This window comes from Pongo abelii, chromosome 2 (genome assembly GCF_028885655.2).
Source record: "Pongo abelii isolate AG06213 chromosome 2, NHGRI_mPonAbe1-v2.0_pri, whole genome shotgun sequence".
Lineage (NCBI taxonomy): Eukaryota > Metazoa > Chordata > Mammalia > Primates > Hominidae > Pongo > Pongo abelii.
The window spans coordinates 105,825,478-105,851,284 of NC_085928.1; the positions used below are offsets into that span (position 1 = coordinate 105,825,478).

The following is a 25,807-nucleotide window of genomic DNA, read 5'->3' on the forward strand; positions in this document are numbered from 1 at the left end:
AAAGAAAAAAAAAAATTGGCCGGGCATGGTGGTGCGTTCCTGCAGTCCCAGCTACTCGGGAGGCTGAGGCAGGAGAATCACTTGAACCTGGGAGGCAGAGCTTGCAGTGAGCTGAGATTGCGCCACTGCACTCCAGCCTGAGTGACAGGGCAAGACTCTGTCTCAAAAAAAAAAAAAAAAAAAATTCGTAGAGATGGGTTGTTACTATGTTTCCTAGACTGGGCTCAAATTCCTAGGCTCAAGAGATCCTCAGCCTCAGCCTCCTAAAGTGGGATTATAGGTGTGAGCCACTGCAGGTGTTTGGATTTTAGGGGTTGGCTGATAGGTGAGGAGAAGGCCAGGGTGAAAGTGTTACTGAGCAAAAGGACTCACTACTTGAAGTGTTAGAAACCAGTACTGTGACATTGGGTTTTGGGCTGAAGCAATCCTCCCGCCTCGGCCTCCCAAGTGGCTGGGACTACAGGTGCATACCACAGTGTTGGACTAATTTTTTTTTTTTAATATAGTGACGGGGTCTCACTATGTTGCCCACCATGGTCTCACTCCTGGGCTGAAAAGATCCTTCCACCTCAGCCTCCCAAAGTACTGAGATTACAGTTGTGGGCCTGGCACCAGATTTGGGTTCAAGTGATTCTCCCACCTCAGCCTTCCCAGCAGCTGGGATTACAGGCATGCGCCACCACACCTGGCTCATTTTTGTTTTTGAGATGGAGTCTCGCCTTGTCATCCAGGCTGGAGTGCAGTGGCGTGATCTCGGCTCACTGCAACCTCCGCCTCCCGGGTTCAAGCAATTCTTGTGCCTCAGCCCCGAGTAGCTGGGATTACACGCGCCCGCCACCACACCTGGCTAATTTTTGTATTTTTAGTAGAGACGGGGTTTCACCATGTTGTCCAGGCTGGTCTTGAACTCCTGACCTCAAGTGATCCACCCACCTCCGCCTCCGAAATTGCTGGAATTACAAGCGTGAGCCACCGCGCCCGGCCAAGAAAAGCTTTTTATTGCAAGTCAACTAGCAAGGAAGCAGGAGTCCAGCTCCAGGGTGTCTCCCTGTGCTGGCTTTAAGGCAGTAATTTTATTAGAAAAGGTTTAGGGGATGCATACTGGGATTAGTGGGTGGGTGATTGGTAGAAGGAAGCGGGAGGTCTGGAAAGTTCTCAGGCATGTGCAGTTAACTCTTCATGTCTCCTCGTGGGTCCCCTATGCAAATTCTGGAGGAGTTATATGAAACGTGGTGGAAATTCAGGCTGTGATGTCAGCAAGCTCTTTCTGTGCAAACTCCAGTCGGGAATATTGGGTCCATCTGATTTTAGACAGTTTTGTTATCTTATAAGCAGAGGGAATTCCAGCGTTTCAGCAAGTTGTTTCTTTCCTCATCTACCATCCTATAAACTCAAGGATTTCTAGGGGCCAGGTGTGGTGGCTCACAGTGGTAATCTCAGCACTTTGGGAGGCTGAAGTGGCAGGATCACTTGAGGCTAAGAGTTTAAAACCAGCCTGGACAACATAGTAAGACCCCCATCTCTACAAAATAAATTTTAAAAATAAGTAAATAAATAAATTAGCCAGGCATGGTGGTGCACACCTGTAGTTTCAGCTACTCAGGAGGCTGAGGCAGGAGGATCACTTGAGCCCAGGAGGTCAAGACTGCAGTGGGCTGTCTCTTAAAAAAAAAAAGAATTTCTGCCGGGCACGGTGGCTCACGCCTGTAATCCCACCACTTTGGGAGGCCGAGGCGGGCGGATCCTGAGATCAAGACCATCCTGGCTAACACGGTGAAACCCCGTCTCTACTAAAAATACAAAAAATTAGCCGGGCGAGGTGGCGGGCACCTGTAGTCCCTGCTACTCAGGAGGCTGAGGCAGGAGAATGGTGTGAACCCAGGAGGCAGAGCTTGCGGTGGGCGGAGATCGCGCCACTGCACTCCAGCCTGGGTGACAGAGCAAGACTCCATCTCAAAAACAAAAAAAAACAACAACAACAAAAAAAGAATTTCTGTTAGTTACTGGTTTCTTTAACTGTTTGGGGCTTAGTTTCTTTTTTTATCTTTTTTGAGAAAAAATCTCACTCTGTCGCCCAGGCTGGAGTGCAGTGGTGCAATCACAGCTCATTGCAGCCTTGACCTCCCAGGCTTAGGTGATCCTCCCACTTCAGCCTCCTGGGTAGCTGGGACAACAGGCATGTGCCACTATACCCAGCTAATTATTTGTATTTTTTATGGAGATGGGGTTTTGTCGTGATGCCCAGGCTGGTCTCAAACTTCTGGGCTCAAGCCATCCACCTGCCTCAACCTCCCAAAGTGCTGGGATTCCAGGTGTGTGCCACTACACCCAGCCTAGGGCCCAGCTTCAAAAGGAGGTGCTCCCTCAGTTTGGGGCCAGCCAGGCCCACTGGGACAGTAGGACCCAGAACCCAGGTCTGCCATTGTCCTCAAGCCCTGGACTCCAGCCCCCCGACCACAGCCAGTTTCTGGCCAGGCTGCTCATGAAAGGCCATGGGCCTGGCTGGAACCTGCTGCCTTAGAGCCAGGCCTGTTCCCGGGGGAGGGGCGTTTGCCCGTTGCCAGGTGCCCGGGTTCCGGCCCCTGGCACTAGCGGCGGCCATGCTGCATGTGCTGGCCTCGCTGCCCTTGCTGCTCCTGCTGGTGATGTCTGCCCCCACCCACGCCTGGTCTCGACCCCTCTGGTACCAGGTGGGGCTGGACTTGCAGCCCTGGGGGTGTCAGCCAAAGAGTGTGGAGGGCTGTAGGGGTGGCCTGAACTGTCCTGGCTACTGGCTGGGCCCTGGAGCAAGCCGCATCTACCCCGTGGCTGGGGTCATGATCACCACCACGATGCTGATGATCTGCCGAAAGATACTGCAGGGGCGGCGGTGCTCACAAGCCACCAAGGGTGAGGTGAGCACAGCTCTTCTTTCTCCCCCACAGCCCCTGCCTCAATGGACGTACGCTCAGTGAGCCTGTCTTCCACCCAACCCTGCCCCGTGGGTCCACACTGGCCTGTGGGCCTCCCACACCCCCACCCCCAGCTCACAGCCCATTGTCCCTGTGTCCACACACCTTCGTGGAACCCATGTCCACCACTCACAGCCAGCACCCTGCCCCCAACTCTCCCCTTTAGTACCCCTGCTCTCATCCAGCCCCTGTGGGCCCCATGACCACTGTAGCCCACAACAGACCCTCAGTGATCCTCTATCACCCTGAGTCTCCCTCCCATCCCATCTAGGCACTGCCCCGCACCCTACTCCCTGCTCCCCAGCTCCATCACTGCCCCTCATTGCATCTCCCTCTCTGCCCACCAGTCTCACTCCTGCCTCTTGGTCCTGTTCTCAGCATCCGCAGGTGACCACTGAGCCCTGCGGACCCTGGAAACGGCGGGCCCCAATCTCAGACCACACCCTGCTCCGTGGGGTCCTGCACATGCTGGATGCCCTCCTGGTCCACATCGAAGGCCACCTACGTCATCTAGCCACCCAGCAGCAAATCCAAATAAAGGGGACTTCCGCCCAGAGTGGGTGACCGAACACGTGCCTCTCTTTGCCTGACAGCCTGAGGTCCTGGGCCAGGTCTGCTCTTCCAGGCCTGTCTGGACCGTGTGTCCCTTTTCAACTTTTAGAGCCAGCTGACTTGGTGTCCAGGACGGGCGGGCAGGTTCGGCACAGGCTGGCTCACACTGCTCCATTGCCCCCACCAACTGACCTTTCCTCCCTAAGGATCCCTCCTGGAGACACAACTGCTCCTCTGGGCTGGGCAGGGTAGCTCACACATGTAATCCCAGTGCTTTGAGAGGCCGAGGTGGGAGGATCATTTGAGCTCAAGAGTTCGAGACCAGCCTGGGCAACATGGCAAGACCTCATCCCTACAAAAAATACAAACAAACATACAAAAATTAGCTGAGCACACACATAGTGGTGTGTGCCTGTAGTACCAACTACTCAGGAAGCTGAGGTGGGAGGATGGCTTGGGCCTGGCAGGCAGTGGTTGCAGTGAGCCAAGATTGTGCCACTGTACTCCAGCCTGGGTGACAGAGCAAGAACTTGTCTCAAAACAAACAAAAACTGCTCCTCTGGCCTGACCAGTACCTGGGGACTCCCAGTGTGATGGAAGAGGACTTACCATCGGGACAGACTTGGGTGGCTCAGGAAAGGTTGCCCAGAGGAGCAGACAACCTGGCTGAGCCCTGAGGGAAAATGGGTATGAGGAAGGGAAATCTGGGTGGCGGTCTGGTTCTGAGCAAAGGCCACGTGCTGTGTTTGGTACTCTCTGCACATGGGCAAGGTGGGCAGTGCCCATGATAAAGGGCCTCAAGTGCCGAGTGAGGGAACTGGGCCTCTCCAGTGCACAGGGGGAGCTGAGGAAGGACCTGGTCAGCTGAGAAGAGGGGTGGGGGCAGTGGTGAAGCTGGAACCAGATGCTAAGGATCTCTGATGGGGGACTGAGAGCCCCAAGCCCCCATCACTGTGGAGTCGCACACCCTTTGGCTTCACCCATCCTTGTCACCACCTCAGGGAGGTGACTTTAGTCCTGCCATCAAACAGCAGCTGGCTCTGGTTTCCTTCTTCCCAGGCCCTGCAAGGCCCTCCCTTGAGAGGCCACTGCGCTGTCTCCAATAACAGCCCCTCCCCAGATTCTTGGCTCCAGCAGCCCCAACCTGGGGTCAGGCAGGCCACCCTAGCTGCCTTTGTTTCTATGGCAGTCTCAAACGTGCTCTAGTGCCTCAGCGGCCCTTGCTCCAAGGCCCCTGGAAAAGAAGGGACCCTCACTTCTTTACTCCCTTTCTCTTTCTTTTTCCCTCTTTTTAAAATTGTTTCTTTTTGTTTTTTTGATGAACTCAAGCAATCCTCCTGCCTTGGCCTCCCAAGTAGCTGAGACTACCGGCATACATCACCATACCCAGCTAATTAAAAAATATATATATATTTGTAGAGATGGAGTCCATCTTGCCCAGGCTGGTCTTGACTCCTGGCTTCAACTGATCCTCTTGCCTCAGCCTCTCAAAGTGCCGGGATGACAGGTATGAACCACAGTGCCTGTCCCAGGTTCCTGTTTTAGAAAAAGACAACAACGTTATGAATTCAAAAATGGAAGTGAATTAAAATAGTGAGAAAAGAAATGATGAAACTTTTTTTTGAAAACGTTTTTTTTAAATTGACAAATACTACAATACTAAATCCAGAAAAATAATATAACTTGTGGCAACTTCCTGACATATTTCTAATACTTTGGTCCCCTACATGGTCTGGCTTCTTACTCTGAAGGCCTCTACAGAGGACAAGGATTTTGTGATTTTGCGGGGAGATATTTTCCACACAGAGAAAAGATAGTTCAGTCTTCCTCCTAACATGGTTGAAATTTGTGTTTTCATTATTGGTAGTTTAGGAAAGTTAAACTTCCTAATCTGTTGTTGATGGTGCCATACAAATGTTCTGGATTGTTCTAAAATTTGAGAAACTGTCATCAGCCTTCTTTCATATAGGAACTATGAAATTTGGAAGAATTTTCCACAGATGAGGTTCTGGCTTCACGCATTTCAAACCTTGTTTTCCTTCCACGGTTCACAGTTTTCCCAGCACCGGGTTGCGTGGGGCATGTCCTTAAGGCAATAGGACTTTGCACTCCTGTCCTTACCCAGCAGGATTTTCCTACGAGCCACATTCCTAGTTTATTCTAGAACAAGACCAATAAACTAACTTTACACAAGGGTGGAGCAAACCACATAAATATGTCCTTCTAAACCTGGTGTGGAAAGTAAAAAAAAAAAACTTCCTCTTCAAAGTTTCCCTTCTTGTTAAAGAATAAATTATAAGTGTTACAAATAATAGTTTCTTTTAAAGACTAACTTCCTTTAAGCCTCCTCACTTTGTGCTAATAACTCTTTGTTAAGCCCTATCTTATGTAGCTGTTAGATATACAGAAATAAGTACATTCTGTGTCCTTGTACTTTAACCAACATATTTGTGCTGGACATGCTCACAGGCACATTCCAGCTTGCAGCCTATGTGCCTTCCTTATTTCGAAATGTTATTACTTTTGGCCGGGTACAGTGGCTCACGCCTGTAATCCCAGCACTTTGGGAGGCTGAGGCGGGCAGATCATGAGGTCAGGAGATCAAGACCATCCTGGTTAACACAGTGAAACCCCGCCTCTACCAAAAATGCAAAAAAAGATTAGCCAGGCGTGGTGGCGGGTGCCTGTAGTCTCACCTACTCCAGAGGCTGAGGCAGGAGAATGGCGTGAACCCATGGCGGAGCTTGCAGTGAGTCGAGATCATGCCAATGCACTCCAGCCTGGGTGACAGAGCGAGACTCCATCTCAAAAAAGAAAAAAAAGGAAAAAAGAAATGTTATTACTTTTCTAAGTCCTTCTAAGTCCTTTCTAAGTCCTCTTTTCCTTTGTTCTCCCTTGCCTTTACCTATTTAAGAAAGTTTTAAGTTATTAGCCAGTCAAGTTTAGCTTAGATTGTGCAGTCCGGCTTCAGCCAATGGAGGCAGGACACAGTAGCAAGGACAAGCTGCATAAAGAATAAAAATTGCTTCCCTTCTTTGTTCAAGTGTGCTCTCACCATTGTTTCATCTGCAAGGAGCACCCTTTCTGCAGAAAGTAAATTTGCCTTGCTGAGAAAACTTTTTGTCTCAATGCTAATTTTTCCTTGCAGTACTGAAGAACAGCATTCTGTTTCTGAATAAACATTTTACTTATAACACCCAGTGTGTCCCTGTGGTAGACTCAGAGATGTGCCACACAAAGGCCAGCTGCTGCCAGCCACTGGGGGGACGGCCAGCAGACAGGTCCACTCTGGCTAAGACTTCTTCCTTGCCCAACCCTTTCCCTCCTTCCCTGAGGTGCTCGTCTCAAGGGACTCTTGTAAATATCTTGTACTCTGATCTTCCTCTTGGAGTTGGATTCCTAGAGAACCCAACCTGGGACCATCCTCAACCCACCTTCCCTTTGGCTGGACCCCGAAAATGCCACAGCCTCTCTGATGTCCTCCAAGTGAGGGGAAGTGGGCTGGAGTCAAAAGAGAGACAGGGTCTCACTGTGTTGCCCATACTGGTCTCAAACTCCTGGACTCAAATGACTCTCCCACCTTAGCCTCCCAAAGTTCTGAGATCATAGGCATGAGCCACTGCACCTGGCTGAAAAAGAGATTGTGACGGGAAGTATCCCTCAGGAAGCCCAGGCATTGGAATTATTAATCAAAAACAATAAATCAACTGTCTTAGTATGTTCAGTGAACTAAGGGAAGCCATGGACAAAGAACTAAAGGAAATTAGGAAAATTATATCTGAACATAAAGAATACTAATAAAGAGGGCCAGGCACGGTGGCTCATGCCTGTAATCCCAGCACTTTGGGAGGCCTAGATGGGCGGATCACGAGGTCAGGAGATCAAGACCATCCTGGCTAACACAGTGAAACCCTGTCTCTACTAAAAATACAAAAAATTAGCCGGGCACAGTGGCGGGCAGCTGTAGTCCCAGCTACTCGGGAGGCTGAGGCAGGAGAATGGCGTGAACTGGGGAGGCAGAGCTTGCAGCAAGCTGAGATAGCGCCACTGCACTGCAGCCTGGGTGAAAGAGCGAGACTGTCTCAAAAAAAAAAAAAAATTAATAAAGAGAAAAATTTTAAAGGGACCAAACAAATTCTGAACCTGAAAAGTATGGTAACTGAAATGAAAATTTCACTAGCGGAATTCAGCAGCAGATTGGAGCAGGCAGAATAGAGGATCAGTGAACTTGAAGCTAAGATAATTAAGGCTGGACGCCATGGCTCACACCTGTAATCCCAGCACTTTGGGAGGCAGAGGTGGGCAGATCACCTGAGGTCAGGAGTTTGAGACCAGCCTGACCAACATGGTGAAACCCCATCTCTACTAAAAACACAAAAATTAGCTGGGCGTGGTGGTGTGCTCCTGTAGTCCCAGCTACTCTGGAGGCTGAGGCAGGAGAATCTCTTGAACCCAGGAGGCGGAGATTGCAGTGAGCCAAGATGGAGCCACTGCACTCCAGCCTGAGTGACAGAGTGAGACTCTGTCTCCAAGAAAAAAGAAAGAAGGTAATCAAAATGTTATAATGTTATACTTCAAAAATCAAATACCAAAAAAAAAAAAAAGGCAGTAATGGAGGAATGGAGGAACAAGAAAATAAATATAAGACATACAGACAACAAATAGTTAAATAGCAGAAGCAAATCATTTGTCAGTAATCTCATTAAATATAAATAGATTAAACTCTCCTATTAATAAATGAATTTTCAGATTGGTTTTTAAAAAAAGGTTAATCTATGTGTTGTCTATCAGAGACTCACTTCAGATATAAGAACATAAAAACACCGGAAGTAAAAGGATGGAAAAAATATTTTATGGCCAGGCATGGTGGCTTACACCTGTAATCCCAGCACTTTGGGAGGCTGAGGCAGGTGGACTGCTTAAGGAGTTTGAGACCAGCCTGGGCAACAAGGCAAACCCCATTTCTACAAAAAACACAAAAATTAGCTGGGCATGGTAGTGTGCACCTTTAGTCCCAGCTACCCCAAAGGCTGAGGTGGGAGGATCACCTGATCTCAGGAAGGTCAAAGCTGCAGTGAGTCATGATCACACCCCTGCACTCTAGCCTGGGGTGACAGAATGAGACTCTCTGTCTCAAGAAAAAAAAAAAGAAAAAGAAAAAAAATACTTCATGCAAATAGCAACCAGAAGAGAGCCAGGGTGGCTTTATTATTGTCAGGTATAGTAGCCTCCAAATCAAAAAGGTTACAAGAGACAAAGAAAGACGTTATCTATTGATAAAAATTGCTTTTTTTTTTTTGAGACGGAATCTCGCTGTGTTGCCCAGGCAGGAGTGCAGTGGCGCAGTCTCGGCTCACTGCAACCTCTGCCTCCTGGGTTCATGCCATTCTCCAGCCTCAGCCTCCCGAGTAGCTGGGACTACAGGTGTCCTCCACCACGCCCAGCTAATTTTTTTTGTATTTTTAGTAGAGACGGGGTTTCACTGTGTTAGCCAGGATGGTCTCTGTCTCCTGACCTCGTGATCTTCCTGCCTTGGCCTCCCAAAGTGCTGGGATTACAGGCGTAAGCCACTGCGCCCAGCCATTTTTTTTTTTTTTTTTTTTTTTTTTTGAGACAGAGTTTCGCTCTTGTTGCCCAGGCTGGAGTGCAATGGCATGATCTTGGCTCACCACAACCTCTGCCTCCCAGGTTCAAGTGATTCTCCTGCCTCAGCCTCCTGAGTAGCTGGGATTACAGGCATGTGCCACCATGCCCTGCTAATTTTGTATTTTTAGTAGAGACGGGGTTTATCCATGTTGGTCAGGCTGGTCTCGAACTCCTGACCTGAGGTGATCCACCCACCTAATAAAAGTTTCAAAACAATAAGGCAATATGAGAATTAGAAACATTTATGTGCCTAACGGAGCCCCAAAAATAATGAAACAAAAATTAACAGAATTGAAAGTAGTCAGCTCTACAATTATAGTTCATATTTCAACCCCCACTTTCAATAATGAATAGAACAGGCAGGCGTGGTGGCTCACACCTGTAATCCCAGGACTTTGGGAGGCCAAGGTGGGCGGATCACCTGAGGTCAGGAGTTTGAGACCAGCCTGGTCAAGATGGTGAAAACTTGTCTCTACTAAAAATACAAAAACTATCTGTGCATGGAGACAGGCCCCTGTAATCCCAGCTACTCGGGAGGCTGAGGCATGAGAATCGCTTGAACGGGGAGGTGGAGGTTGCAGTGAGCTGAGATCACGCCACTGCACTCCAACCTGAACAACAAGAGCAAAACTCCGTTTAAAAAAAAAAAAAAAAAAAAAAAAAAAAAGCTGTGTGCAGTGGCTCATGCCTGTAATCCAGCACTTTGTGAGACCAAGGCAGGAGAATCACTTGAGCCCAGGAGTTCGAGACCAAGCTGGGCAATGTGGCAAAATCTCATCTCTATTTAAAAAAATTAAAAGTAAATTTAAAAAATAAAAAGAAACATCTAGAAGAATAAATAGGTGAATATATCAAACAGAGTAAGAAGGGTAAGGTGAGTGCCAGAGCCCTCCCTACAGAACACAGCCTGCATGGACCTGGTACAAGTTTGAGAATCTATGGGATGATAGAGGGAACATCAGAGATGGATAGGGAAACAGGGCCTCGTCAAGAAATGGTGTTACAAAATTTAGTTTGCCTTTTAGGGGGAGAGAGGATGTTTTGACCTTACCTCACTCCATATACCAAGTAAATTCCAGAAAATCAATGAGTCACCAAACACTGTTGCAAAATTATTGCAATGATCACTGCTTGCACTTAACCTTTTAGTAATATTTCCTGTTTTGACCAACCGTTTGAAACGCATCGTTCCCAACCAGCATCACACTTCCTGGTTGTCTCCCACTTCAATGGCCTTCCCTTCTTAGCCCAGGGTAGCCGTGGGTATAGGGAGGGAGGCTAGGTGACTGGGTTTAGAAATATTTCATTTGGGAGGCTGAAGTGGGAGGATCACTTGAGCCTAGGAGTTCAAGACCAGACTGGGGAATATAGTGAGACCCCATCTCTAGAAAAATGTTTTAAAAAATTAGCTGGGTGTGATGGTGCATGCCTATATGGTTCCAGCTACTCAGGAGGCTGGAGTGGGAGGATGGCTTGAGCTGGGAGGTCGAGGCTGCAGTGAGCCATGATCACACCACTGCATTCCAGCCTGAGTGACAGAAAGCCAGACCCTCTCAAAAAAAAAAAGAAAGAGAGAGAGAGAGAAAGGAAGGGAGGAAGGAAGGAAGGAAAGGAAGGAGGGAGGGAGGGAAGGAAGGAAGGAAGGAAAGAAGGAAGAAAGGAAGGAAGGAAGGAAAGAAGGAAAGGAAGCAGGCAGGCTGGGTGCGGTGGCTCACACCTGTAATCCCAGCACTTTGGGAGGCCAAGGTGGGTGGATCACTTGAGGTCGGGAGTTTGAGACCAGCCTGACTAACATGGAGAAACCCCATCTCTACTAAAAATACAAAATTAGCTAGGCGTGATGGCACATGCCTGTAATCCCAGCTACTCGGGAGACTGAGGCATGAGCATCGCTTGAACCTGGGAGGCGGAGGTTGCAGTGAGCTGAGATTGCACCATTGCACTCCAGCCTGGGCAACAAGAGCGAAACTTGGTCTCAAAAAAAAAAAAAAAGTCGGGCGTGGTGGCTCATGCCTGTAATCCCAGCACTTTGGCGGATCACGACGTCAAGAGATCGAGACCATCCTGGCCAACATGGTGAAATCCCATCTCTACTAAAACTACAAAAATTAGCTGGGTGTGGTGGCACATGCCTTAGTCCCAGCTACTTGGGAGCCTGAGGCAGAAGAATCACTTGAACCCAGGAGGCGGATGTTGCAGTGAGCCGACATCATGCCACTGCACTCCAGCCTGGCAACAGAGCGAGACTCCATCTCAAAAAAAAAAAAAAAATAGAGATCATGTCCAGGAGTGGTGGCTCACACCTGTAGTCCCAGCACTTTGGGAGGCCAAGGCAGGAGGCTCACTTGAGCCTGGAGTTCGAGACCAGCCTGGGCCACATAGTGAAATCCTGTCTTTACAAAAAATATAAAAGTTAGCTGGGTATGATGGTGTGCACCTGTGGTCCCAGCTACTCAGGAGCCTGAGGCAGAAGGATCACTTGAGCCAGGGCTGGCGTGTGGCATCCCAGCTACTTGGAAGGCTGAGGCAGCAGAATCGCTTAAATCCAGGAGGCTGAGGTTGCAGTGAGCCAAGATCACGCCACTGCACTTCAGCCTGGGTGACAGAATGACTCCGTCAAAAATTAGCGATGTTGGCCTGTGCCTGCAGTTCCAGCTACTCGGGAGGCCGAAGCAGGAGAATTGCTTGAACCTGAGAGGTGGAGGTTGCAGTGAGCAGAGATCCTGCCACTGCACTCCAGCCTGGGTGACAGAATGAGACTCTGTCTCAAAAAAGAAAGAAAAAAATAGAGATCATAAGACTGAGAGAATGAACTCTTTGTAGCAATAAGATACCAAAGTATAAACAAGACCTAAGGCCATGCCAGGCAAGAGTTAAGCCATTCACCAAAGGATAAACTATGTTCTAACTGCTGCAAGGTTTTTCTTTTTCTCCAGCAGCTAAACAAGCACTGGCCTTGAGATAAGCAATATAGAAACAATTGCAGTTCATCCATCACCAGACACTGACCCCACAAGCCATAACTATAGCTTTGATTGGACAAGAGACGGATTTTGGTGACTTTTTCTTAATAAGAGACCACTGACCAGGGACTGGCTTTAGCTGGTTTATGGAACCTGTGCACTGAGTGCTTTTGTATCCTTCATTTTGACATATGGGGCTAATTGTATTTCTTTTCTTTTTTTTTTTTGAGATGGAGTCTCCCTCTGTAGCCCAGGCTGGAGTGCAGTGGCGCGATATTGGCTCACTGCAACCTCTGCTTCCCGGTTTCAAGTGATTCTCCTTCCTCACCCTCCTGAGTAGCTGGGACTACAGGCACACGCCACCACACCCACCTAATTTTTGTATTTTTAGTAGAGATGGGGTTTTACTGTGTTAGCCAGGACGGTCTTGATCTTCTGACCTCGTGAGCCACCCACCTTGGCTTCCCAAAGTGCTGGGATTATAGGCATTAGCCACCGCGCCTGGCCTGTAATGTATTTCAATGTTAAGTCTCCACACCAAAGTGAACATGGGTCACATACAACACACATGTTTATTCAGTATACTTGCATTAGGACCCTCTTCATGAGTATCTATAGCTCTTCCTGTAACCTGTTGAATATGGTATTTTTTGTTTTTGTTTTTTCTTTTTTGAGACAGAGTCTTGCTCTGTCACCCAGGCTGGAGTGCAGTGGCGCAATCTCTGCTCACTGCAACCTCTGCCTTCCAGGTTCAAGCGATTCTCCTGCCTCAGCTTCCTGAATAGCTGGGATTACAGGCACATGCCATCATGTCTGGTAGATTTTTTGTATTTTTAGTAGAGACGGAGTTTCACCATGTTAGCCAGGATGGTCTCAATCTCCTGACCTTGTGATCTGCCCACCTCGGCCTCCCAAAGTGTTGGGATTACAGGTGTGAGCCACTGTGCCCGGCCGAATATGTATGTTTAGCCAAGCCGTTCGACATAAAGCTCCTGCCTCTTCTGAAGGGTCTGTCTCTGGTTTCGACCAGAGGCCCACCTCCCAGCCTGCAGGTTGTAATCCTTTATAAGAAATGAAGTCAGCCTGGCACGGTGGCTCATGACTGTAATTCCAGCATTTTGGGAGGCTGAGGTAGGAGGATCACTTGAGCTCAGGAGTTTAAGATCAGCCTGGGCAACATAGTGAGACCCCCGTCTCTACAAAAAATAAAAAAAATTAGCTGGGTGTGGTGTGAGAGCCTGTGGTCATGGCACCTGGCATGATTTTTATAAAAATAGTTTTATTTTAAGTATAAGAGTAGTTTTTGGGTAAGGTGTGGTGGCTCACCCCTGTAATCCTAGCACTTTGGGAGGCTGAGGTGGGTGGATTGCTTGAGGCCAGGAGTTCGATACCAGCTTGGCCAACATGGTAAAAAATGCAATGATCCTAGCCCTTGCCTCTTCCTGTACTTAAGATACTGTCTGACAGGATTAATGATTATGCTTCTGTGACCTATAAACAAGATGTACTCTTGCACCCAAACCTTGATGAGATTTATGCTCTAATGTAACTTCTGAGCACATTTGATGCAATTTCTGAGCACATGGAGAGCCTCCACCACCAGTGTATAAACTGTCGGAAACACTGCTTTGGAGCAGTCTAGCAGAAACTCCCTGAAAGGCTCTCCCGGGTTGCAATTCTTGGTAAGACTTCTGAATAGAACTAACTTTAAATATTTAAAAGCTTGATTTTTTTTTCTTTAGTTAACTTAACAAAGCATACCTTAGAATCTTTTTTTTTTTGAGACGGAGTTTCGCTCTTATTGCCCAGGCTGGAAATGGCGCGATCTCGGCTCACCGCAACCTCCGCCTCCCGGGTTCAAGTGATTCTCCTGCCTCAGCCTCTCGAGTAGCTAGGATTAGAAGCATGCGCCACCACGCCCGTCTACTTTTGTATTTTTAGTAGAGACGGGGTTTCTCCATGTCGGTCAGGTTGGTCTCAAATTCCCGACCTCAGGTGATCCGCCCGCCTCGGCCTCCCAAAGTGTTGGGATTACAGGCATGAGCCACTGCACCCAGCCAGAATTCTTTTTCCTCTTACAGAAAAGGAAAGGTTTCACCATGTTGGCCAGGCTGGTCTCGGACTCCTCGCCTCAAGTGATCCACCTGCCTCGGCCTCCCAAACTGTTGGGATTACAGGCGTGAGCCACCGCTCCCGGCCTCTACTTAGTTGTTTTAAAGAGAAAATTGGCAGGGCGCAAAACTGGCCAACATGGAGAAACCTTGTCTCTTCTAAAGAAACAAAAATTACCGGGCATAATCCCAGCTACTTGGGAGGCTGAGGCAGGAGAATCGCTTGAAGCCGAGAGGCGGAGGTTGCAGTGAGCCGAGATCGCGCCATTGCACTCCAGCCTGTGCGACAGAGCGAGACCGTGTCTCAGAAAATAAAAAATTAGATAAATAAAAAGAAAAAATACTGACTTTCAGCACCGCCTTGTGGTCCCAGGTAAGTTTCCACGCTGATACTTTAGCCCTGGGCTCGAACCTGCGGACACGCTGTGGCTGCAACTCCCCGCCCGCCAGACCTCTACTCAGAGTACGCAGGGCGGCTGGTGAGAAACATAGTGCACTCTGACTTCCACGCGTGGAATGGGGAGATGGACTGCACGGCGGGCGGACCTGCTCGGGCTGATGGACGGCAGGCGGTCTGATGTGCGCAGGGACGGGCGGCAGCGCGGTCAGAGCCAGCCAGCCAAAGCCAGGCCAGCACAATAGACTGCCCCGGCTCCCGCCAGGAGGCGGCCGAGCGCCAACTGTACGGTACTGCGCCTGCGCTGCGACCGCCAACCGCCCACTCTACGCTTGCGCCGCGCAATAGGGCCGACTGCAGCTGGAAGATGGCGGCGTCCGTGGTCTGTCGGACTGCTACCGCAGGGGCACGAGTGCTATTGCGCGCCCGCTGCTCGGTGAGGTGGTGGTGAGAGCGCGGGGCTTCAGGGGACAGGGCTTCGGGAAGCGGACGGGTGTGGGCTGTTAGCAGTGGCATGTCGAGGTGGGGAGGACGCGGGGTCAGGGCCGTGGGAAGGTCACGGCGGAGGGCGGGGAAAGGTATCTCGCCGCTTGCCTAGGGGCGGGGTTCGGGGGTCCTCCTGAGGACCTGGGAGGTGGGGAGCGATCCCCTGACCGAGTCCTCACTCGCAGCTGTTCCCTTCCACAGCCGGCCCTGCTGCGGACGCCAGCCTTGCGGAGTACGGCAACCTTCGCTCAGGCGCTCCAGTTCGTGCCGGAGACGCAGGTTAGCCTGCTGGACAACGGCCTGCGTGTGGCCTCCGAGCAATCCTCTCAGCCCACTTGCACGGTGAGTTGGGGACGCTTTTGGAGAGAGGGCCTCCAGATTGGGCCTGCCGTCTTTTCCCTGGTTGGGGTGTGGCCTTGGGCTCGAGTCTTCCCGTTTGTGGTTTGGGTTCGGACTCAGGACCACTCACCCCGAGAATGGCCCCATTCCCGACCCTAGCCACGCCTTGACTTCACGGGACAATCTTCACTATAAGCCAACATTCTTTAGCATATAATGCCCGTCAAGTAGGCGGCCAAATTCTTTTCCAGCCTTTTGTTAAGGAGCCCATATAAGGGAAGTGATCATGTTTCCTCTTACAATGCCGAAAATGGGATTCAGACACCTTAGGTGACTTGAAGGGGTCTAGGTCTGTCAGCCTCACTGCCCAAGGTCATAATCTCCAGGCTAGACCAGAAATACATTTTAGGAAGAAATGCATTTTAACAGTACAATGAAATATGTGATTTTCCAAAAAATACAGATTCTCGAAATTGACTTAAGGGTAGAAATCTTGACTCACAGATAGATATATGTGAATAGGTGAGAAGATTCCCAATAAATAATTATCTCCTCTTCCTTTCAGCCCCCAGCCCCAAGGGCCAGATGTTTTTATTGACACATCCTTTTAGTTTTCCAGAAACAATGTCCTGCGATTTAAATTGTTACTAAGCATAGGAAGAGGTGGCCTGCAACTTCCTTGTTATATGTCACCTGTTATAGTAAAGAATGCTATATTACATGAACTTTAAAATGTGCTAGATTGTAAGGAGCCGTCTGTGCTCCAGTGCCAGAGAAAGAATCTCAAGAATCTTGCCAATTTTAATCAAAGGATACTATAGATTGTAAAATGCCTCTTGCATTCCAAGATGTTAGATGTGAAATACATGTTCATCTAAGATTGTGTGATATATGGTATATGCATTGACATCTCTTAGGAAAGCAAATATCACATGTTCTCACTTATCAGTGGGAGCTAAAAAATAGTACATACAGATGTAGAGAGTGGAATGATGGACAGTGAAGACTTGGAAGGATGAAGGGGTGGATGATGAGAAACTACTTAATGGGTCCGGGCCTGGAGGCTCACACCTGTAATCTCAGCACTTTGGGAGACCAAGGCAGGCAGATCACCTGAGGTCAGGAGTTCAAGACCAACCTGGCAAACATAGTGAAGCCCCATCTCTACTAAAAATACAAAAATTAGCCATGCATGGCAGCACACGCCTGTAATCCCAGCTCCTGGGGAGACTGAGGCAAGAGAATCACTTGAACCCGGGAGGCAGAGATTGCAGCGAGCCGAGATCGAGCCACTGCACTCCAGCCTGGGTGACAGAGCGAGAGTCCATTTCAAAAAAAAAAAAAGAAATTCCTTAATGGGTACAAGGTGTGTTATTCTGGTGATGGATAATTCAGAAGCCGTGATTTGACTACTTGTGCATTCTGTGCATGTAATGACATCACACTTGTGGGTGGGGCACAGTGGCTTACACCAGTAATTCCAGGGCTTTGAGAGGGCAAAGCAGGAGGATGATTGAGCCCAGGAACAAGAGGTTGCAGTGAGCCGTGATTACGTCACTGTACTCTGGCCTGGGTGACAGAGCAAGGCCCTCTGTCTTAAAAAAAAGAAAAAAAAAGAAAAAAATGGAGTTTCAGGTGTGGATAGAAATTTCTAAAAATTGTGCTTGTACCCCATAAATTTATACAATAAAAAAAAGTCTTGGCTGGGTGCAGTGGCTCACACCTGTAATCCCAGCACTTTGGGAGACCAAGGCAGGCGGATCACGAGGTCAAGAGATTGAGACCATCCTGGCCAACATAGTGAAACTCTGCCTCTACTAAAAATACAAAAATTAGGCTGGGCGCTGTGGCTCACGCCTGTAATCCCAGCACTTTGGGAGGCCGAGGCAGGTGAATCACAAGGTCGGGAGATTGAGACCATCCTGGCTAACATTTTAAGTCTCTACTAAAAATACAAAAAATTAGCCGGGCGTGGTGGTGGGCGCCTGTAGTTCCAGCTACTTGGGAGGCCGAGGCAGGAGAATGCCGTGAACCTGGGAGGCAGAGCTTGCAGTGAGCCGAGACCGCGCCACTGCACTCCAGCCTGGGTGACAGAGCGAGGCTCCGTCTCAAAAAAAAAAAACACACAAAAAAAACAAAAATTAGCTGGGCGTGGTGGTGCACGCCTGTAGTTCCAGCTACTCGGGAGGCTGAGGCAGGAGAATCACTTGAACCCAGGAAGCAGAGGTTGAGTGAGCCGACATCACACCACTGCACTCGAGTCTCGTGACAGAGTGAGACTCCATGTGAAAAAAAAAAAAAAGTATCTTAGGAAAGTAGATGTGAAAAACTTAAATCAGCTGTGAACAAATTAGACCATGTGACCGAGTGGGGTGAGTGGTACGTGTTTCTTTTACTTTTTTTTTTTTTTTTTTTTTTTTGAGACAGAGGCTCTCTCTGTCACCCAGGCTGGAGTGCAGTGGCACGATCTTGGCTCACTACATCTTCTGCCTCCTGGGTTCAAGCAATTCTTCTGCCTCAGCCTCCCAAGTAGCTGGGACTACAGGCATGTGCCACCACACCTGGCTAATTTTTGTATTTTTAGTAGAGACAGGGTTTCACCATATTGGCCAGGCTGGTCTCGAACTCCTGACCTTGTGATCCACCTGCCTCGGCTTCCCAAAGTGCTGGGATTACAGGTATGAGCCACCGCGCCCGGCCTGTGGTGCGTGTTTCACAGCAACCAGGAGGCTGTCAAGAAAATTAATATTACCTTATTGAGTGCCAGGGCAACACTGTGTTTGGTGTCCAGAGCTGATTAAAAACAACAACAAAAAAGATATTATAGGAACAATATTTAGTGTGATAAAATATACAGTCTAAACCAATAGTCCCTTCCTTAATGATGAAAGGATAAAGTCATTGCCAGAACAAAGGCAGTGTGTAATTTTTAGAAAGGAAAAAATAAGTTGTTTGCAAATAATACGTTGTATGCTTAGACAAAAACAAATAATTAAGTGAAAAGTGAGAGTGAATTTAAGGATCTGTATGCTGGTGAGACCAGGTAAATGTGCACAGTTAGAAGTGTCCCTGGGGGTCCTTGATAGCCAATCAGGAGAGCAGTGATGCGGTGTGACTAGTCATTCGGCTGGCCCTCTGTTTCCCAGGCATGACTGTGTCTCCAAGCACAGGGGTCCTGCTGGGGCAGCTCTCCCTGACTCCAGGATTCATAAGTCCCTGCCTGGGGCTTGTACTGAGTCACTCAGGTGGGGTGTGAGTAGGGGGCTGGGGAGTGGTTTGTTTGTAACCTTTGTTGGTGGCTTCTTGACCAGGTGGGAGTGTGGATTGATGTTGGCAGCCGTTTTGAGACTGAGAAGAATAATGGGGCAGGCTACTTTTTGGAGCATCTGGCTTTCAAGGTGAGGCTCTTAAAGTCTGTCTCCTCTGGGCTTAGGGCTGCCTATTGTCCCTCCTGAGGATGAAGGTCAGAAAAATTAGCCTGATTATGGGCCTCAGTTGCGGGGCTGATGTCTGGCTGGCTTTCCTGAAAGGAGCCACATGAGCTTAACCTCTCCTGAGTGGGCATGTATCTGATGAGCCCCTGCATGAGGCCCTCAGAGCCAAGAGGACCCAAGGAACCACAGGAGCCCCACTTTTCACCAGAGAAGCCAGGCCTGTGTTATGTGCATTCATACAGGAGACCTGTGGAACACACATAGATATGCACGTGCATTTTAACAAACCCACAGACATGGGCATGCATGCTTGCTTATGAAATGTTCTGCTCTGGTGGAATACCTGGGCATCCCTTGGTTGTAAAGACCCATGTTTTTTAAAGGAATGAAGAACATGGAGAAGGATTATGGGGTGGGCAGGGCCATGGAGCCATAGTAGGCAACCTAGCCAGCTGCAGTGTCAAAGGTATGTGTGCAGAATTAACGTGTGTGTGCACACCAAGAGATAGCACCACTGTTCTCCACACACAAGACTAGGATTGGGTCCCACAGAGGCCACTAGCGTGTATTCACAAACATACAGTCATGGGAATGGCATGGGAGGAGTGGGTTCTATCACTTGAACACAGGTGTGGACTTACCTGACCATGGCTGTCAATGGCGGGGGGGGTTTACTGGTAATGACCCCACAGCTTGTTGGTAAGCTGTTACAGGAGCTTTAGGCAACACTTGCTCTGGCCATGCCCTTCAGTCCTGGCCCTGGCTGTCTCTGTTCTGTTGGCGCATGATGCCATGGCTTTGGTCATCACAAGTCCTGCTTAGTGCTTGGTAAACAGACTCTGGGATCTGTGTCCTCAGAGTCTATGCTGAGGGAGGTACCTGTGGACCAGTGGTCCTACTGGGTGTTTAGCCTCTGAGGACAGGGTTCTTGGGCTCCCATGTAGCTCCTTATTGTTCTGGTTGATACCTGGTTCCAGGGAACAAAGAATCGGCCTGGCAGTGCCCTGGAGAAGGAGGTGGAGAGCATGGGGGCCCATCTTAATGCCTACAGCACCCGGGAGCACACAGCTTACTACATCAAGGCGCTGTCCAAGGATCTGCCGAAAGGTAACACCTGGAGGAAGAGGTGGGGACAGAGGGCAGGGGAGCAGAGGACAGCTACCTAGGAGCCCCTGGCTGACCACAGAATCATATTACCCTTAGCATATGGCTTTGCAGCCGGGCAACTAGGGGTGGGCAGCAGGAGATGCCAGGCCTGGGGATTTTGTGCTGTCATTGGTCTGCAGTGGTCCACCTGGCACCTAAACATGTCCTCTTGAATCTAGCTGTGGAGCTCCTGGGTGACATTGTGCAGAACTGTAGTCTGGAAGACTCACAGATTGAGAAGGAACGTGATGTGATCCTGCGGGAGATGCAGGAGAATGACGCATCTATGCGAGATGTGGTCTTTAACTACCTGCATGCCACAGCATTCCAGGGCACACCTCTAGCCCAGGCTGTGGAGGGGCCCAGTGAGAATGTCAGGTGAGAGTTGGCTGGCCTTGTGGTGGGATGCTTGCCCCATTCTGGCCTGGCCAGACCCTTTCCAGGTCACATTTTTAGTTGACTAGCTGTCTGTTGGGGTTATTTTCCTGAGTTATGCAATTGGAGACAGTTTCTATATCCATGTGGTCCAGTGAGTCTTTTTTAATGGCTTTGTGGGCTTCACTTGAATTTTGGGCTTTGTTTTAAGGTATGTTTTGGTGCATGTCCTGACAGTCCAAGGGCGAAGTGTCTGGGTGTCCCCTCCATGTGGTCTCTTGTCTCCCTTGCGGATGGCTCCGGGAGCTTTGATGCTGCCCTTTGAGAGTCCCACAGTGTTGCCTCACACCTTCTCAGAGAAGACTATGAGCCTGTCCTGAAGTCAGGCATGAGGCAAGGGCAGATGAGGGTTGCCCTCTGGGCCCTGGAGGGGTGGGTGGCAGAGATAGAGGAAGGGGGTCGGGGGGTGTGCTAGGGCCCACTCTTCGGAGAAACCATGCCTCTCCTAGTCTGCCTCCTCAGTCCCATTCATGCACGCACCCCAACTCACTCCAGTGTGGAAGAGGTGTTGACACACTGACCGTATGTCTTGTAGGAAGCTGTCTCGTGCAGACTTGACCGAGTACTTCAGCACACATTACAAGGCCCCTCGAATGGTGCTGGCAGCAGCTGGAGGTGAGTGATGGACTCACTGAAGCCTTGGGTAGTGGGGTCCCAGCCTTGGTTGTCAAAGCCGAGGTCCTGGTTCCCACCATAGGGGACCTTTCACCCCAGGGGACTCTGCTCCCACCCTAACCTTGAGGGGAATGACCTTCCTCCTGTGCTCTCGGCGGTGGGATAGGATTCTACCCTGCTGCCACCACTGGGACTGGTTACACAGGATACTGTCCCTCTGGTACAGGTCTGTCTTAGCCCCACCTGGTTCTAGGATACTGAGTTCGTGGGCTGGTAGGGGATGTAAGCCCCTGGCCTTGTTCCTTGTGGCCTTGCCTTTGGGAGAGCCAGCCATTAGTTGTGTGTTGATGCATGCCTGATAACAAACCAAGAAGTGTCTTGAAAGGAAGGCACAGAAGGGTAGGGGAGATTTCACTGGGGACTCAGAGTTGGAGGTTGGGACAGGGGCTTTTTAAAGCACCTATAGTTTGAACAGAAGCCTGAAAGGTGGTGAGTGTTACTTAGGTGGGGTGTGGGGAACTGAGCGCAGGGGAAGAGCAGTGTCATGGTCTAAGGTTTGCTCTGCTGCTGTGTGGGGTCACAGTGCAGGCAGGCTGGCTAGAGAGGGGCTGTGGCAGGGACTGGGCAGGAGATGGCAGGAGCAAGGGAGAGCAGTAGATGGACTCCAGGTGGTTTTATAGATGGAACCGGGTTGGGGTCTGGACATGGGTAAGGAACTGAGGTCAAGGTGCTTCCCATCTTGGCTGGGCGTGGTGGCTCATGCCTGTAATCCTAGCACTTTGGAAGGCCGAGGTGGGTGAATCACCTGAGGTAAGGAGTTCGAGACCAGCCCAGCCAACATGACAAAACCCTGTCTCCAGTAAAAACACAAAAATTAGCCAGGCGTGGTGGCAGGTGCCTATAATCCCAGCTACTCGGAAGGCTGAGGCAGGAGAATCCCTTGAACCCGAGGGACAGAGGTTGCAACGAGCTGAGATTGTACCACTGCACTCCGGCCTGGGTAACAGAGTGAGACTCCATCTCAAAATAATTTTAAAAAAAAAATGCTTCCCAGCTTATGACCTTCGCGGCTGAGTGTGCAGAAAAGACCAATAGGAAGAGCATGACCAGGGGCTTTGAAGCTGGGGAACCTGGGGGCAAGAACAATCTGATGTGTGTGTCAGACTAGCAGGGCTTGAGCTCATGGAAGGAAGGAATAAAAGGCCAACGCAGGCCGGGCGCGGTGGCTCACGCCTGTAATCCCAGCACTTTGGGGGGCTGAGGCGGGCGGATCACAAGATCAGGAGCTCGAGACCATCCTGGCTAACACAGTGAAACCCCGTCTCTACTGAAAATACAAAAAAATTAGCCAGGCGTGGTGGTGGGCACCTATAGTCCCAGCTACTCGGGAGGCTGAGGCAGGAGAATAGCGTGAACCTGGGAGGTGGAGCTTGCAGTGAGCTGAGATAGCGCCACTGTGCTCCAGCCTGGGCAACAGAGCGAGACTCCGTCTCAAAAAAAAAAAAAAGGCCAATGCAACTGGTGGCACCACATAGCCCTCCTCTTGTGGAGGTGAGGAGGCAAGATCCAAGGAGTCCTAGGGTATATGTTTGTAACATTATTTGCAAATGTCCCCAGCTCTCAGGGGACCCAAGAGCTAATCACAGCCCTGTAATAGCGCCTCTTTCTGCCCCCTCACTTGCCATCCCCTGCAGGGCCAGCAGCCAGAAATACTTGAGGGAGAGCTAGAGGGAAAAGGCAGGCCAGGTGGCTTTGTGCCCAGGAGTACCAGTCTTGTCCTTGATGTAGGTGAAATGCATCTTCTCAAGTGAGAACCCACACTTGCATCACATGGCAGCCCATTTTGAAACTCTGAGCGCTGCTGCTCTCCTGGGACTGAGGCCATGGGAGCTATTTGGCCCTGAGGTGCCTGTCCTGTCCACAAGGCAGGGTCTGTCTGAGGAGGACCTTCTTTCCTCACCCTGTTCTAATGTCACATACTCCTGGTTTCTCCCACTAAGACAGGACATGGGGGTCCTCCGCCTGTCTGTGAATCGCCCTACCCTGTGCCTTGGGCTCTGGCTGGTCAGTAATGCCACTGTCTGTCTCAGCAGGAGTGGAGCACCAGCAACTGTTAGACCTCGCCCAGAAGCACCTCGGTGGCATCCCGTGGACGTACGCAGAGGACGCTGTGCCCACTCTTACTCCGTGCCGCTTCACTGGCAGTGAGGTGTGCTGCCTGTTGGGCAGGAGTAGTGTTCAGCTGGGGGCCTGTGAGAGGACCCCCATGTGCGTGGTTATCCTGGTGACTCCAGAGATACCTCAGCAGTTGGGAAGGGGTTCTGTGGCTGCTGCATCACAGACACAGATGTTCACACACACATATACCCTCTACCCACACCTGCCACCTTTTCTGTTCCCCTGGCAGTCTGGCCGTCCCTCAGCCTTGTCATATACTGTTTCAGATCCGCCACCGTGACGATGCTCTACCTTTTGCCCACGTGGCCATTGCAGTAGAGGGTCCTGGCTGGGCCAGCCCGGACAATGTGGCCTTGCAAGTGGCCAATGCCATCATCGGCCACTATGACTGCACTTATGGTGGTGGCGTGGTGAGTGCCAGAGCGAGCATGGGACCTCGCCTTCAGGGAAGAGAGGGTGCTGGGGGCTGTGTGCTCCTGTGTGTGGGGGTCACAGTGTGGGTTGAAGACGAGGGTGGGTGCTGACCACCTATCCCCCTGGCAGCACCTGTCCAGCCCACTGGCTTCAGGTGCCGTGGCCAACAAGCTATGCCAGAGTTTCCAGACCTTCAGCATCTGCTATGCAGAGACGGGCTTGCTGGGTGCACACTTTGTCTGTGACCGAATGAAAATCGATGACATGATGTTCGTCCTGCAAGGGCAGTGGTAAGTGGCAGCCTGGTACTCCTAGGTGGGATGGTGGCTTTAACCAGCACAGTGGGAGGCTGAGAGACGACACACTGGCTCAGAATGAATACCACCCCCCCCCCACCCCCCCACTTTAGGATGCGCCTGTGTACCAGTGCCACGGAGAGTGAGGTGGCCCGGGGCAAAAACATCCTCAGAAATGCCCTGGTATCTCATCTAGATGGTGAGTTCTACAGCTCGGGGGAGGGGTAGAGTGCATCTTGCCAGCGACAGCGCCAAGGTGGCCACCGCTCCTAACTAACCAAGGTTAGAAGGGAAACCTTTGAAGACCATGCCGTGCCCCATCACCCCACCCTTGGAGATGCAGGCAGGTGTGGGACAGGTCCACAGCCCATCGCTACCATAATAGGTGACCATAGAAGAGAGGGCTGTGATCGAGTCAGCACGAGGTCAGGGAGGTCCTTGTCAACCTGAGGCTGGAGATTGATTGTGTACCTGTGGGTCCAGGATTGGGCTGGGTGGACCTCTGAGCCTTCTCTCACCCTTAAAGGCACTACTCCTGTGTGTGAGGACATCGGACGCAGCCTCCTGACCTATGGCCGCCGCATCCCCCTGGCTGAATGGGAAAGCCGGATTGCGGTAACATGGACCCCTGGGAAAGGTTCTGGAGTCTTGGCCTCGCAGACACCTGGGAGGTGTAGGGTTGGGGCCTGGCACAACGGAGCCTGCTCCTGTAGGCATCCCTGGTGTCCTAGGCAGCTGTCACCTGCAGGGGTAGCATAGTGGGAGGGCAGGGCAGAGGTGCTGATGGCTGTGGAGATGGGCGGGGCCCATGGAAGTCTATAGCAGGGATCCCTTCCGCCTTTCTCCTTTTGGGCTGGGGACAGCTGCATGCTGCCTGTGGGAGATCTCTGCTAGTTGGATGACGCTGACTGGCTGAGGTGGTGGCCAGATGCCCGTTAGCCAGTATGCCCTCTGCCTCACCCTGCAGGAGGTGGATGCCACTGTGGTGCGTGAGATCTGCTCCAAGTACATCTATGACCAGTGCCCAGCAGTGGCTGGATATGGTAAGTGGCCTAGGGGGTCTGCTCTTTGTTTATTTCCTCAGGCCATTCTCTTGGCCTCCCCTTCCGCCTCTGCTCCCGCACTGCTGCTCAGCTTACAGAGCAGCCAGTTAAGGCCCCAAGCAGCTCTCCCCAGTCCCCTGGCTGCCAGGGAGTTCTTGCTCAGAAAACCTGTCCCGGCAGTTCCTTGACTGCCTGCCAATGTGCCTTCACCAATACCCTGCACCCGTCAGGTAACGGGCACCTCCATGTGGGGTGGGGCTTCAAGGGCCAGAACATGAAGGGACAGGCTCAGCACCCCTCGGGGAATGTTCTCTTCCCTCTTTCTACTCAAAGCCTGTCTTGTGCTGCTCTGGGCAGCATCTCCGAGCTGGGTGCGGCACAGGGCCAGGTGTCCCTGTACAGGCCAGGTACCCCACCCTGACGCTCCACCCTATCCTCACAGGCCCCATTGAGCAGCTCCCAGACTACAACCGGATCCGTAGCGGCATGTTCTGGCTGCGCTTCTAGGCGGGAAGCCTGTGTAAGCAAGAGGGCGGGGCTGGGGTTCGTGGTCCCCCCACAAACACAGCACTCCAGCTCCTCTAACTTGTGCCACAGGTGACCACCAATAAAATCCTCTGCTGAGAAATGTGTTGTCCCTCTTTTGGCATTGGCATGGAGTCCATGGGGCAGTAGATGGGGAGCAAGGACTTCCCTCTAGTTCTGCGGCTCCTGGATCCTCCTGCCTTCCCACAGGCTGATGTGTCCTCAGCCAGGGGCAAGCGTGGGGGCTGCAGCAGAGGCCGGAAGTCTTTGATGCCT

The 25,807-nt window shown here is 50.7% G+C and overlaps 2 protein-coding genes and 1 long non-coding RNA gene across 4 annotated transcripts; 2 read left to right on the forward strand and 1 right to left on the reverse strand.

Annotated features, from left to right (window-relative positions):
* LOC134761012 (uncharacterized) lies at positions 1-14,790 on the reverse strand. Its single transcript, XR_010139206.1, has 3 exons — positions 14,572-14,790; positions 3,696-5,039; positions 1-1,522 (listed from the first exon to the last, which is right to left on the reverse strand). It is a non-coding gene; the product is annotated as an uncharacterized LOC134761012 (long non-coding RNA).
* TMEM89 (transmembrane protein 89) lies at positions 2,371-3,520 on the forward strand. 2 transcript variants are annotated; one of them, XM_054552181.2, is made up of 2 exons: positions 2,371-2,889; positions 3,330-3,520. In XM_054552181.2, the coding sequence occupies exons 1-2, from the start codon at positions 2,493-2,495 to the stop codon at positions 3,347-3,349; spliced, it is 417 nt and encodes a 138-aa protein (XP_054408156.1). In that variant the 5' UTR covers positions 2,371-2,492; the 3' UTR covers positions 3,350-3,520. The 2 variants fall into 2 exon arrangements, with proteins under 2 accessions (XP_054408156.1, XP_002813823.1); XM_002813777.5 differs by having other exon boundaries at positions 2,563-2,894.
* LOC100452425 (cytochrome b-c1 complex subunit 1, mitochondrial) lies at positions 14,684-25,634 on the forward strand. The gene is made up of 13 exons (XM_009239041.3): positions 14,684-15,056; positions 15,308-15,448; positions 18,757-18,843; positions 19,857-19,986; positions 20,205-20,403; positions 20,996-21,075; positions 23,169-23,284; positions 23,520-23,663; positions 23,797-23,957; positions 24,077-24,162; positions 24,490-24,578; positions 24,931-25,006; positions 25,449-25,634. Exons 1-13 carry the CDS (start codon positions 14,988-14,990, stop codon positions 25,511-25,513), a joined length of 1,443 nt encoding a protein of 480 aa, XP_009237316.3. The 5' UTR covers positions 14,684-14,987; the 3' UTR covers positions 25,514-25,634.
* Positions 25,635-25,807: the final 173 nt, after the last annotated feature.